This window comes from Mustela putorius, unplaced genomic scaffold, assembly GCF_011764305.1.
Source record: "Mustela putorius furo isolate JIRA1106 unplaced genomic scaffold, ASM1176430v1.1 tig00004033_pilon_pilon_pilon, whole genome shotgun sequence".
NCBI classification, from domain to species: Eukaryota; Metazoa; Chordata; class Mammalia; order Carnivora; family Mustelidae; genus Mustela; species Mustela putorius.
Genome location: NW_025422169.1, coordinates 3,605,195 through 3,619,437, shown reverse-complemented (window position 1 = coordinate 3,619,437; position 14,243 = coordinate 3,605,195). Strand labels below are relative to the sequence as shown.

Here is a 14,243-nt window from a genome sequence, read left to right as displayed (position 1 = left end):
CCAGTAGAGCAATTGCTAGGTCATAAGATGGCTCTATTTTCAACTTTTTGAGGAACTTCCATGCTTTTTTCTGGAGTGGCTGTACCATCTTGCATTCCCACCAACAGTGTAGGAGGGTTCCCCTTTCTACGCATCCTCTCCAACATCTGTCATTTCCTGACTGGTTAATTTTAGCCATTCTGACTGGTGTGAGGTGGTATCTCATTGTGGTTTTGATTTGTAGTTCCCTGATGCCAAGTGATGTGGAGCACTTTTTCATGTGTCTGCTGGCCTTCTTTGGAGAAATATCTGTTCATGTTCTCTGCCCATTTCTTGATTGGATTATTTATTCTTTGGCTAAAGAGTTTGATAAGCTCTTTATAGATTTTGGATACTAGCCCTTTATCTGATATGTCATTTGCAAATATCTTCTCCCATTCTGTCAGTTGTCGTTTGGTTTTGTTGATGGTTTCCTTTGCTGTGCAAAAGCCTTTGATCTTGATGAAGTCCCAATAGTTCATTTTTGCCTTTGCTTCCCTTGCCTTTGGTGATGTTCCTAGGAAGAAATTGCTGCAGCTGAGGTCGAAGAGGTTGCTGCCTGTGTTCTCAAGGATTTTGATGGATTCCTATTTCACATTCAGTTCTTTCATCCATTTTGAGTCCATTTTTGTGCATGGTGTAAGGAAATGGTCCAGTTTCATTTTTCTGCACGTGACTGTCCAATTTCCTCAACACCATTTGTTGAAGAGACTGTCTTTTTTCCACTGGACATTCTTTCCTGCTTTGTCAAAGATTAGTTGTCCATAGAGTTGATGGTCTATTTCTGGGCTCTCTATTCTGTTCTATTGATTTGTGTGTCTGTTTTTGTGCCAGCATCACACTGTCTTGATGATGACAGCTTTGTAATAGAGCTTGAAGTCTGGAATTGTGATGCCACCAGCTTTGGTTTTCTTTTTCAATATTCCTCTGGCTCTTCGGGGTCTTTTCTGGTTCCATATAAATCTTAGGATTATTTGTTCCATTTCTTTGAAAAAATTGATGGTATTTTGATAGGGATTGCAGTAAATGTGTAGATTGCTTTAGGTAGCATAGACATTTTCAGAATATTTGTTCTAATCCATGAGCATGGAATACTTCTCCATTTCTTCTTCCTCAATTTCTTTCATGAGTACTTTATAGTTTTTTGAGTATAGATTCTTTGCCTCTTTGGTTAGGTTTATTCCTAGGTATCTTATGGTTTTGGGTGCAATTGTAAATGGGATTGACTCCTTCATATCTCTTTTTTTCTGTTTTGTTGGTGTATAGAAATGCAACTGATTTCTGTGCATTGATTTTATATCCTGACAATTACTGAATTCCTGTATGAGTTCTAGCAGTTTTGGAGTGGAGTCTTTTGGGTTTTTCACATATAGTATCCTATCATCTGCAAAGAGTGAGTGTTTGACTTCTTCTTTGCCAGTTTAGATGCCTTTAACTTCTTTTTGTTGTCTGATTGCTGAGACTAGGACTTCTAGTACTATGTTGAATAGCAGTGGTGATAATGGACATCCCTGCTGTGTCCTTGACCTTAACAGAAAAGCTCTGTTTTTCCCCACTGAGAATAATATTTACTATGGATTTTTCATAGCTGGCTTTGATGATATTGAGGAATGTACCCTCTATCCCTATACTTTGAAGAGTTTTGACCAAGAAAGGATGCTGTACTTTGTCAAATGCTTTTTCAGCATCTATTGAGAGTATCATATGATTTTTGCTTTTGCTTTTATTAATGTATTGTATCACATTGATTGATTTTGCAGATGTTGAACCAGCCTAGCAGCCCAGGAATAAATCCCACTTGGTTGTGGTGAATAATCCTTTTAATTTACTGTTGGGTCCTATTGGCTTGTATTTTGGTGAGAATTTTTGCATCTGTGTTCATCAAGGATATTGTTCTGTAATTTTCTTTTTTGATGAGGTCTGGTTTGGGGATCAAGGTAATGCTGGCCTCATAAAATGAGTTTGGAAGTTTTCCTTCCATTTTCTATTTTTTGGAACTTGTTGCCCAGTTTCAGGAGACTAGGTATTAATTCTTCTTTAAATGTTTGGTAGAATTCCCCTGGGAAGCTGTCTGGCCCTGGGATCTTGTTTGATGAGAGATTTTTGATGACTGCTTCAAACTCCTTACTGGTTATGGGTCTGTTCAGGTTTTCTATTTCTTCCTGGTTCAGTTTTGGTAGTTTATATGTCCCTAGGAATACATCCATTTTTTTCAGATTGTCAAATTTGCTGGAGTAGAGTTTCTCATAATATGTTCTTATAACTGTATTTCTTTGTTGTTGGTTGTGATCTCTCCTCTATCATTCATGATTTTATTCATTTAGGTCCTTTCTCTTTTCTTTTTGTTAAGTCTGGCCGGCAGTTTATCAATCTTATTAATTCTTTCAAAGAACCAGCTCCTAGTTTCATTGATTTGTTCTACTGTTCTTTTGGTTTCTATTTCATTGATTTCTACTCTGATCTTTATTATTTCTCTTCTTCTGCTAGGTTTAGGCTTTCTTTGCTGTTCTTTCTCCAGTTCCTTTAGGTATAGGGTTAGGTTGTGTACTTGAGACCTTTCTTGTTTCTTGAGAAAGGCTTGTATGTACTTTCCTTTCAGGACCACCTTTGCTGTGTCCCAAAGATTTTGAACAGTTATGTTTTCATTTTCATTTGTTTCTATGAAGTTTTTTCAATTCTTCTTTAATTTCCTGGTTGACCCATTCATTCTTTAGAAGGATGCTCTTTAGCCTCCATGTATTTGAGTTCTTTCCAACTTTCTTCTTGTGATTGAGTTCTAGCTTCAGAGTACTGTGGTCTGAAAATATGGAGGGAATTATCCCAGTCTTTTTTGTCTGTGGCAGCTGGAGCAAGAAGTTTGGGCTGGTCATATTGATTTAAACTGTAGTCCTAAATACTCATGGAGAACATATAATAAGAAAATAAGGGTGTCAAGAATGGAAGAGTGTGGGACACCTGGGGGGCTCAGTAGGGTAAATGTCTGCCTTCAGCTCAGGTTATGATCCCAGGGTCCTGGGATGGAGTCCAGCATTGAGCTCCCTGCTCAGTGGGGACCCTGCTTCTTCCTCTGCCTGCTGCTCCCCCTGCTTGTACTCCCTGCCCTGATGAAAAAATAAAATCTTAAAAAAGAATGGAATAGTGTGAAGACAAGGATGCTGGAAGATCAGAGAGACTGAATTTGCAAAAAGAGAAGTCAGTCACTGATGCTAAATTCTGGAAATGGAATGAGGTAAAGGATCTGGCATAAGGCATTTGCAGAAAGAAAAGTTAAAAGCTATAATTTCTTGTTGCTCAGAGGCCAATTTTGCATTTAAAGAGGGTTAAATTAAAATTAAATACAAAATAAGCACAGGACAAAACCACAAATTTCTTAGAGCCCTGTGATCGGTCTGTGGATGTAAATTTGAGTAATGTATACTCATGTACACAAGGGATAAAAACCATGTGATGTAAATGGTATAGAACTGGATACATGTTATACCCATATCCATCCCCAGGTCTTGGTCTTGTAGCAGAGTTATAGAAGATGTGACCACTGGAGAAAACTGGGGGAAAGGTATACATAGGTGGCACGTCTGTACTATTTGTGCAACTTCTAGTTAATCTATAATGATTGCAAAATAACATCAATCATCAATAGATCATCAATAGATCATCAACATATCATCAATAGATCATCATCAATCATCAATAGAACAATCATCTGGTAGTACAGGGAGATTGATATTTAAAAAAAAAAGAACAACAACAATGAAAGTGAGTGTTGTGCTAAGATAAGGGTCAAGTGCAAAGGGGTGTCCAACCTCCTTGGAGTCAGCCATGGGGGAGGACTCCATAACAAGGGAACGGAGACATGGGTAGAGTAGGACTGTCAGTGGCCTTCTGAGAAACTGCCATTCTTCTAAGGGTTTAGAATATGAGCTCCCCCCCTTTTTTAAACTTTCATAGGTTCCTCCATTTTACACTAAAAATAAGCTGGGTCATAAGTATCCTCCTCAGAAAAGGGGCTGTGGGTCTGCAGATCGCAACAATCTCTCTGTGGTCACACAGCGGCAGCTTGGAAACCACAGTTTAGGTGTTTCTGGTCCCAAGATGAAACCACTGGACTTATTCAGGTGGACGCTTATGAGTCTGTTTGGTGACCACCTGGTTCTTCACCATTGTTTCCTCTGGTTGGTCTCAGTGGAGTGAATACGGTTTAAGGCTGCAGTGGGAGGAGCCATGACTGAGGAGGGTATGCAGAGCCATTCAAGACTCAGAGACTACCTAATCAGCATGAGCACCACCTCCCATTAAATAATAACAGAATAAATAATAATAATTACTAAATAATTATATAATAACAGAGCCTCTGTGTGCAACTGCATGTATGAAATACTCAGAAAAACAAAGACCAATCCCGAGACAAACTATCAAAGTCTTTTGATTTCTAGCCCCCACAGGAGAAATGAGCAGTGGTGCTTGGGACATGTGGAGTTGGGCCAACGCCCATGCACACCCTTCAGGCAGCACATCCTTACCTCCGGGGCGATGTAGTCAGGGGTTCCGCAGAAAGTGTTTGTCTTGGCATCTCCTAACATGTTCTCTTTGCACATTCCAAAGTCTGCTATTTTGATATGTCCATCTCTGTCTAACAGGATGTTATCGAGCTTCAAGTCTCTGAAACACAAAAGCAAAGCAGAATCTCACGTATACATTTTTTGTTAAAATGGAATTTCCTCATGAGGAGCAGTCATTGTCCCATCACAGCCTGAGACCATCAGGAGGGCATGCTTTGCTGGTCCCCCTCTTCCCTTCCAGTCCCGTTCTTCAATCTACAGCTCTGCCCTGGGATCACTGGCTTTTTCTTGGTGTTTCCTCCTTGACTAGCATCTTGTGTTTGGGACTCCCCCTGGCCCTTCTTGGCCCAGGTCAGCTTTCTCAGGTCCGACTCTGACAGACTTTTTATCCCCCATGCCCTGGGAAGCACTTGGTGCATCTCCAGAGCTCTGTATGGATGGCTGCATGGGTGGTGGGATGAGTAAAATGTGATCTCTTCAGGGTAGCGTCCTTTGGTTTTAAGGTGCCTTCAAGAAACAATACTGAGATGTAAGGAAACAGCCAGCGATGAAATGCCCTCAGGGGTCTGTAGTTGGGGCTGTGTTTGACATAGGGTGGTATTTAATGCTACACAACTCGTACAGCTGTCTACTTGTGCAAAAGACAGTGGTGTAGATAGCATTGACTTTTCAAGGGAATGGCTGGTTTCTGATCCCTTTTTCTGATTGACCACGGAGTATATAAAATAAAATAGGAGTATATATAATAAAATAGGCAAGACCTGGACCTGAGGCTCTTTATCCCAGCACTTTTTTTCCATGGCAAGGGAAGAAAGGCTTGAAACACACACTCGTGTTGTGCTATTTTCCAAGTATTTCTGTTTCTTTCTGGATAAATTGTATTGCACCAAGACTGAGTGAGGAAGGCTGCTCCTAACTAAGAATAATTCTACAACCAGAATCCATCCAATGCCAGAAATCACATCAATAAACTCCTCTTTCTTTAGAGAACCAGTAAACTTGTAGAGCACCCATTCCATTTTTAAATGGACTGATAATAAATGTGACTGATAATATTAAAATAAACCAAATCATGCTTCCCTGTGATTATGCTAGTACACTATTGCTATCCATGAATATTTGGAAAGTGACCTCAAGTTTTGTCTTGTCTTTTCACTGAGGTCAAGAATTTTGTTCCTCAGGTAGCCTGGTGTTCAGAAGCTTCAGCATTCTGACCCCTGCCCTCCAAATAGCTTGGGTTTATCAATTTCCTTCTTAAAACTTTGTACTGAGACTGGAACCAGTATCCTCCAGATGTATAATCACATTGTGCCAGTGACGGCAGCATTGCTACCTTCTGTCCGGACACCCTTGCCCCTCCCCGCTCGAGCTCCCCGCTCCCTCCCTGTTGCCCTGCTGGGTCCTGACACTCAATCACAGTAGTGGTTAACAGTGAGCTTACTGTAAACTAAAACCTCCCGGTGTCTTCTTTTTTTTTCCCTACATAAACTACCATTATGCTGGTTTCTTCTCACTCTGGACCCATGAAATTGATGTTTTAAAGATCATTCAATCATTCAAGTGTTACACTGGACATCACTTGCTTTAAACTTTTTTTTTTTTTAGTTGATAGCAGCTTATGAATTCTAGTTTGCTCTAGAACATCCCATTTTCTTTTCCTTTATGTCTTCTTCCCTTGGATTTCTGAACTTCCTGAAATCTAAGTTGAGGGTGTGGGGCTGGTGGTGACTACCCTGGTCTTCCTTATTAGCAGAGGTGGCTTGAGAGAACAAAGGAACAGCTCTCGGTTTACTCTTTTCTGTACCTCCTCTTAGACAATTTGCTCAGCATTTTCTTCTCAAAGATTTTGGTCCCAAAGGGCCTCACAAGTAGCCCTGTCCCCTCCACCTCAGATGATGGGACCTCACTGGATCATTCAGGTTTTCTCTTTGGGGATGTTGGGGCTGTGAAAAGGTAGCACTGACGTGTCTCGGTTAGAAGTCTGGTACTTAGGGTTGCTGATGGATGTCCTCTAGCAGGGCCTTATAGGAACAGAAGACCAGTTAGAGGAAAAAAATGAAGTGGCTGGGTCAAGAGCAGAACAGAGCCTGTATAAACCCAAAGAGAGACAGTGATGAGAGAGAAGCTACTTTGGTTTCTGACAGGTCTGCATTCTCCATTCCAGTTTCTCAAGGAAGTGGAGATTTCACTTAAGCAAAAGTTTGAGTGGTCTTCGATATTCATATTAGCCTAAAGTTCTGATCACTGTTTTTTTTTTTTTTTCTTCTCATTAAACTGTGAGCTTTGTGAGAGTGGAAATGTGTATTGTTTGCTGTTTGCTCTACTGTGACAGCTCTGGCAGGAGGGTACCATGTACAGAGCATTCAATAAATGTTTGCTGAATGACCGGTCACCCACCAGGAATTGGCTTGCCACCAGCAATTATGAGTTGCGACGAAGTCCCAAATACTGTCCCCTTCCATTGCTTTCTCCACCTTCTGCTGGAGTAAATTAGCCAGAGAGTGTGAGCATGGAATGCAGCTGTGTTTTGGTGGAGTGACACTATTAGCAGATGTCCCTAGAGTGTCCATCTGGGCTAGCTTGGTCCATAATCTCCATAAACCAGGGCATCACAGAGTGTTCCCATCTGGCTGGGTGGCTGGGGCATCTCCAGGACACATGTCAGTATGTATCTCATGTTCACACCCCATTGGTTCTGTTTCTCTCTCTCTTCCTAACTCCAATGCTGTCACACTTTCAATCATGTCTGTCCAATATGTCTGTCCTTGGGTCTTCTACCTTCCTATTCCTTAATTTTAATTAAGTTCACTTTCATTGTGATTTATGAATTCCAATAAATCCAAGTGTAGGTCCTACTCCTCATGCTAAAACTGCAGATTCGTTCTCTAATCTGCACTCTACGCAGTATTTTTTCCATGTATTAGCTTATTTTTTTTACTTCAATTAGCCAACATATAGTACATCATTAGCTTATGTGCTCTATACAATATTGGTATCATTTTGGGTTTCTGCTGTACGGAACATATTTGCATCACTTAGAGCCATGTACACATGTTCCTAGAAATTGGCCGAAGGATGGTTTGGGGGTCATCACTAGAGCGCCAAATATCCAGCTGCAGTGCTATCCGTAGGTCCTGAGGACAATGAACATTGTGTCTAATATTTGTATTGGATTTTCTTGCTCTCAGGTGCTTTTTTAATCATTTGATTCTCCCAACCACCCTTTGACTTGGAATTCTTATTTTTATTCATATTTTTCTGATCGGTTTATAGGGTTTATGCCAGTCCATACAGTCAGTGGGTTAGGTTGCAAACCCAGCCTTCTCTTCTACGTCCTCTAAATCAAGCTTACCTAGTCTTTCTCCTTGAACTGAACTTGCTGAGATCCCGAGTCTCCTGTGATTACAAGGATGCATTTTCATCCTAAACATAAATGCTGTCTGGGCCTCAGGCTAGGAAAACGAGCATAATGTTTGATTTTCATTCCACCCTCTAAGGTGAACCAAGTGTTAGGGGTTGACAGAGAAAGGGTCATTGATGTTTTGAGAGATTAAGTTAGAATGCGAAAGGTCCAGAAGTCTGTCGGTCCAGAGACCGACCTCCATGAGGGTTAGGAATGAGGGCAGAGGAGAGCTAACTGGAAATGCCACAGAACCCAAAGGCCAAAGCCTTCGTAGGCACATCAGCTATTTACTCATCACATATTCCTTACAGAACACCAGCTCAGCCAAGCCACATCCCTTCTAAGCCCACGGTGATTTATCTGGAAAATGGGTATAATGATGTCTGCCTTGCTTATGCCACAGGACCTCTGTGGGCACTGAATGAGGTAATCCAGTGAAAGCGTTTGTAAGTGGCTTCAAATATAGGGGTTAGGCCAGTGTTCTCATGGATAAGATCTCAATTAAACTGCTTTTCAGTTCGAATAGTTCTAAGACGGGAGATTCTAGATTCTTCTCTTTCTGTGTCTGCATATTTTCCAGCGTCTCATTTTTACATTTAACCCAAACCATGGCTGAGGCACCCTTTAAGATGCCCCTACTTTTACAACACCAACAGAGATAAAAGATGATGTTGGCACCTGCTTCGCTACTTTTCTCAGACCCAATTCTTGGGACCGCTCAGCCTCAGCCTTTCCAATAAAACTGGACCCATTTGTTTAATGTTCCTTGCTTAACCCCCTTAAATTCTGTTTCTGTGCCTTTTCTGGAATCGCTTCCATGTGCAAAGTCTCTCCTCCTCTTAAAAAAAAAATCCCCTTTCTGATAGAAATTTTTTTTTGGCCAACCCTCCCCTAATTCTGAGGACACAACTTTTCTTCTTGTTGACACTTTTAATTAGCATCTTATCCACTCAGATTTTTTTTTTTTTAGGTGTCTTATCATGTACTTATGCTTTTTCTCCAAAACATATAAAATAAAATAACCCAGGAAGTGACATCATTAGGTATCCAGGGATGGGGAGTTCAGTAGGTTCTGTGCACACTGCAATGCTTAACGGAGGGCTGGCCATTCTGGGGTTGGTCTGTCAATATCACCAGCTATAGTGGGTTGAAAGGTGGCCCCCAAAATAAGTTCATATCCTTATCCCTAGAACCTTGTGAATGAGACCTTCTTTGGGAAAAGGGTCTTTGCAGATGTAATGAAGGATCTTGGAATGAGATCATCTTAGGTTATCTGGGTGGCCAAGTATCCTCCTAAGAGACTACAAGGAAGACAGAAGAGGTGCAAGAAGACAAGGCTGTGGGGAGACAGGCAGACAGGAAGGACGCGGTCTAAAGCCAAGGAGCGCCCGAGCCACCAGACCCCAGCAGGGACAAGGAAGCATTCCCCTCAAGAGACTTGGGGAGTAGGGTGGCTGTGCCATCAGCTTGGTTTGGGACTTCTGGACTCCAGAAGTGTGAGGGAATAAACTTCTGTTTGAGCCATCAAGGGTGTGGTAATGCTATAGCAACACTTCAAAACTAATATACCTCTTTTGTGAATAAACCCAGAAATCCTAAACCCAAGTGGCCAGAAGGAGGAAGAAATTAATAGACTCCCCGGGTTAATTCAGTTGCTGAATGGACAGTTTAAGTCAGTAAAGTTACACATGGGGAGTTGAATGGTTTTTAATGCAAGCCCGTCTCCTCCTCGTGTTCTTGCTAGATGACCTCTCCTTGACGGTGTCTTTCAAGCATTCTCTACAACTTCAGTGAATACGCTACTAAATTAACCCAATAGTCTCTTACTGGTGCATAAAAAGCCGTAGAAAACACCACTTCTCATACATGGACCTAGGAAGGGCCCTCAACTGGATACAGTTTATGATATTAAAGACAATGAAGGACTATGGGTCTTTTTGTTCTGAGTGTCAATTTATATGATGAAATGCTAGAGAAAAGCACTGTATTGTGGAGAAGCACACTGTACTGGGGCGTGTGGGCTTTTCTCTTAAGAGGTTCCTTTGAGCTCTAAGACCTCTCTCTTTCCAATCTTATTTTTTCCTCACTCCAATTCATCTATCCTACACAAGCTACTGAGTGCTCCGGTGCCGGTATATTTTTATATGTATTGCCGGCATCATAGGTGTAAAGAGTTAAAAAACAACAACAACAACAACAAAAAACCCCAATAACCCATAGATTCTGATCAGGGCTTTCAATTTTCAATTTCTTGGAGATATAAAGAAATAAAATAAAACAGCTTTTAAATATAATATTTTGTAGACAGACCAAAAAACCCACCATATATCCAAAGGTTGCTGAAGACCTTGCTTAAGGAGAATGACTCGCAAACCTCCTCTAGGACGGTGTTCTGTGATTCTACATAGGACAGCTCTCCTGGGACTGTGCCCTCTGGGGATGGAGAGGTGTCTTAAAGTGAACTTTCAGCCTTCCCCGTGAGCATCTCAGTACTGACCATCTCTAATGGAATGCTTCTGCATTGTGATATACACAGTTTGCTGCCTTCAACACTCAGTGTGGCACATTATTTAACCTTTCTTCTGTTGAAGTATCGTTGACATACGGTATCTTTCAGGTGTACAATACAGTGATTCAACACTTACATACCTTACGCTACGCTCACCAGAGTGTAGTCAGGATCTGTCACTGTACAACAACTCCGCGAGATTGTTGACCAGACCCCCGTGCTGTAACTTTCATCCCAGTGATTTATTTACTTTATACCTGGAAGTTGGTACCTCTTAGTATCTACTTATTTCACCTGTCCCCCCACTGCCCTACCCTCTGGCAACCAGCAGTTTGTTCTCTGTATTTAAGAACCTGTTTCTCTTTGTGAGTCTGTTTCTGTTTTGGTTTGGTTTTTAGATTCCATATATAAGTGAATTCATATGGTATTTGTCTTTTTATGTCTGAATCCTTTCACTTAGCATAATACCTTCTGGATCCATTCACATTGTGAAAGGCAAGATTTTATTCTTTTATATGACTGAGTAATACTCCATCATATATGTTTATCACCTCTTTTTCATTTATTCCTCTATCAATGGATGCTCATGTTGCCTAGGTAGCTTGGCTACTGTAAATAATGCTGCAATGAACATATGGCTGCATATAACTTTTCAAATCAGTGTTTTCTGTTTTCTTTGGGTACATACTAGAAGTGGTAATACTGGGTGATATGGTATTTATATTTTTAATTATTTTAGAAACCCTCATACTGTTTTCCATGGTGGCTACATGCACCAGCAGTGTGTGAGGCTTCCCTTTTCTTCATATCCTCACCAGCATTTGTTACTTCTTGTCTTTTTGATTTTAGCCATTCTGACAGGTGTCAGGTGATGTCTCAGTGTGGTTTTGATTTTCATGTCCCTGATGATTAGGGGTGTTGAGCACCTTTTTGTGTCTCTTGGTTATGTGTTCTTTGTAAAGATGTATATTCATGTACTCTACCCACCTTAATCAGATTATTTTTTGGTGCTGTAGGAGTTCTTTATATATTTTGGATATAAACCCCTTAATGCATATATTATTTGTAATATCTTCTTCCATTCAGTAGGTTTTCTTTGTTTTGTCGATAGCTTCCTTGCTGTGAAAAAGCTGCTTAATTTGATATAGTCCCAATAGTTTCTTTTTGCTTTTGTTTCCCTTGCCTTTGGAGTCAGATCTAGAAAACATCATTAAGATTGGTGTCAAAGAGCTTTACTTCCTATGTTTTCTTCTAGGAGTCTTATGGTTCCTAGTCTTAAATTCAAATGTTTAATCCATTTTGAGTTAATTTTTGTATATGGTGTCAGAAAGTGGTCCAGCTTCATTCTTTTGCATGCAGCTGACCAGTTTTCCCCACACCAGTTACTGAAAAAACTATCCTGTGTTCTTGCTTTCTTTGTCGTAGATTAGTTGGCCATTTATGCATGGGCTTATTTCTGAGCTTTCTACCCTATTCCACAGACCTGTGTGTTCCTTTGGTGCTAATACTATGCTACCATACTGTTTTGATTACTATAGCTTTGTAGTAGAGTTTGAAATCATGAAACTTGATACATCCAGGTTTAATTTTCTTTCTCAAGAATGTTTTGGCCATATGGGGTCTTTTGTGGTTCCATAAAAATTTTAAGTTTTTTATTCTAGTTCTGTGAAAAATGTCACTGGAATTTTGATATGGATTGCAATGAATCTGCAGAATGCTTTGTGCAGTCTGGACATCTTAACAGTGTCCTTCCAAACCATGAGCAGCAAATATCTTTCCTTTTATTTGTTTTGTCTTCAGTTTCTTTCATCAGTGTGTTAGTTTTCAGTGTACATAGCTTTCATGTCCTTGGTTAAATTTATTCCTATGTATTTTTTTGATATAAATGGGGTTGTTTCCTTGACTTCTCTTTGTGATACTTCATTATTCATATATAAAAATGCAGCAGCAGGTTCTATATATTAATTTTGTATTTGCAAGTTCACTGAATTCATTTATTCTAATAGTTTTTGTTTTTCTGGAATCTTCAGGATTTTCTATATATAGTGTCATGTCCTCAACAAATAATGAGTTTTAATTTTTTTTTTTTAACCAATATGGCTGTTTTTTTGTCTGCTTCCAATACTATTGAATCAAAGTGGCATGAATGGACTTTCTTGTCTTGTTCATGATCTTAGAAGAAAGGCTCTGTTTTTCACCACTGCATATAAGGTTACCTGTGGGGTTGTCATGTGTGGCCTCCATTATGTTGATGTGTGGTGATCCCTCTAAACCCATCTTGAGAGTTTTTATAATGAAAGGATGTTGAATTTTATCAATGCTTTTGCTACATCTGTTGAGATGATCATATGATTTTTATTTTTCGTTTTGTCAGTGTGGTGTGTTCACCTTGAGTAGCTGGTATTTAACCAATCTTGCATCCCCAGAATAAATCCTATTCGGTCACGGTGAATGACTCTTTTAATGTATTGTTGAATTTGATTTTTTTTTTCACTTATTCAATTTTGTTACTAGTAATCAGTTCAGATTTTCTCTTCTTGATTCAGTCTTGGAAAGATTGTATATTTGTAGGAATTTATCCATTTCTTCTAGGTTGTCCCAATTTGCTGGCATATAATTTTTTATAGTCCCTTATAACCCTATATATTTCTGTGCCATCAGTTGTAACTTCTCTCTCATTTCTGATATTACTTATTTGGGGTCCCCCCCCCCTGTGATTACTATGACAAAAGTTCTGCCAATTTTATCTTTTTAAAGATCTACCTCTTAGATTCACTGATCTTTTTTAGGTTTTATTTTTTTTGTCTCTATTTCATTTATTTTTGCTCTGAACTTTATTATTTCCCATAAACTGGGGCTTTGTTTCTTCTTGTTCTCTTTGGTTTAAATTTAGATTGTTTATTTGAGAGACTTCTTGAGGTGGGCCTGTATCCTTATAAATTTCACTGACAGCTTTTCCTGTGTCCCAAAGATTTTGAACCGCCGTGTTTCCAGGTTCATTTGTCTCAAAGTATATTTGATTTCCTTCTTGACTTCTTCATCTACGCACTGGCTATTGAGCAGAATGTTTACCCTCCATGTGTCTGTGTTTTTTCCAGGTTTTTTTTTTTTTCCCTTCTGAGTTCTAGTTTCATATTGCTGTGGTTGGAAAAGACGTTTAATAAGATTTCACTATTCTTGAATTTATTGAGACTTGTTTTGTGGGCTAACCCATGATCTATCCTGGAAAATGTCCTACGTGCACTTGAAAAGAATGTTTATTCTACTGTTTTCAGATAGAATGTTCTGTGTATATCTGTTCAGTTCATGTAGTCTAATGTATTTAAAACCACTGTTTCCATATTGATTTTCTGCCTGGATGTTCTGTCTATTGATGTAGGCAGGGTGTTAAAATCCCTTATTATTGCATTGTAGTTAATTTCTCCCTTTATGTCTGTCAATATTTGCTTCCTATGTTAGACACTCCTGTGTTGATATATATTCATAATTTTTATGTCCTTCTGTTGGATCAGTTCCTTTATAATTATGTAATGCTTGCCTCTGTCTCTTGTTACAACCTTCAGTTTAAACCTGATTCCGTCTGATACAATATCACTATAGTTTTTTTCTTCCATTTGCGTGGATTATGTTTTTCCACACCTTTACTTTCTCTGTGTCTTGATATCTAAAGTCTCTTGTAGGCAGCATATAATTGGGTCTTGTTCTTTAATCTACTCAGTCATCTATGTCCTTGGATGAGAGCATTAGTCTTTTT

The 14,243-nt window shown here is 39.6% G+C and overlaps 1 protein-coding gene across 1 annotated transcript in view; it reads right to left on the bottom strand.

Moving 5' to 3' along the window:
• PRKCQ (protein kinase C theta) overlaps nucleotides 1–14,243 on the bottom strand; it is a 125,590-nt gene that overhangs the window by 18,506 nt on the left and 92,841 nt on the right. The window contains exon 14 of the mRNA XM_045072353.1: nucleotides 4,539–4,677. Coding sequence (XP_044928288.1) covers nucleotides 4,539–4,677 — 139 coding nt within the window. The remainder of the gene's footprint in view (nucleotides 1–4,538; nucleotides 4,678–14,243) is intronic.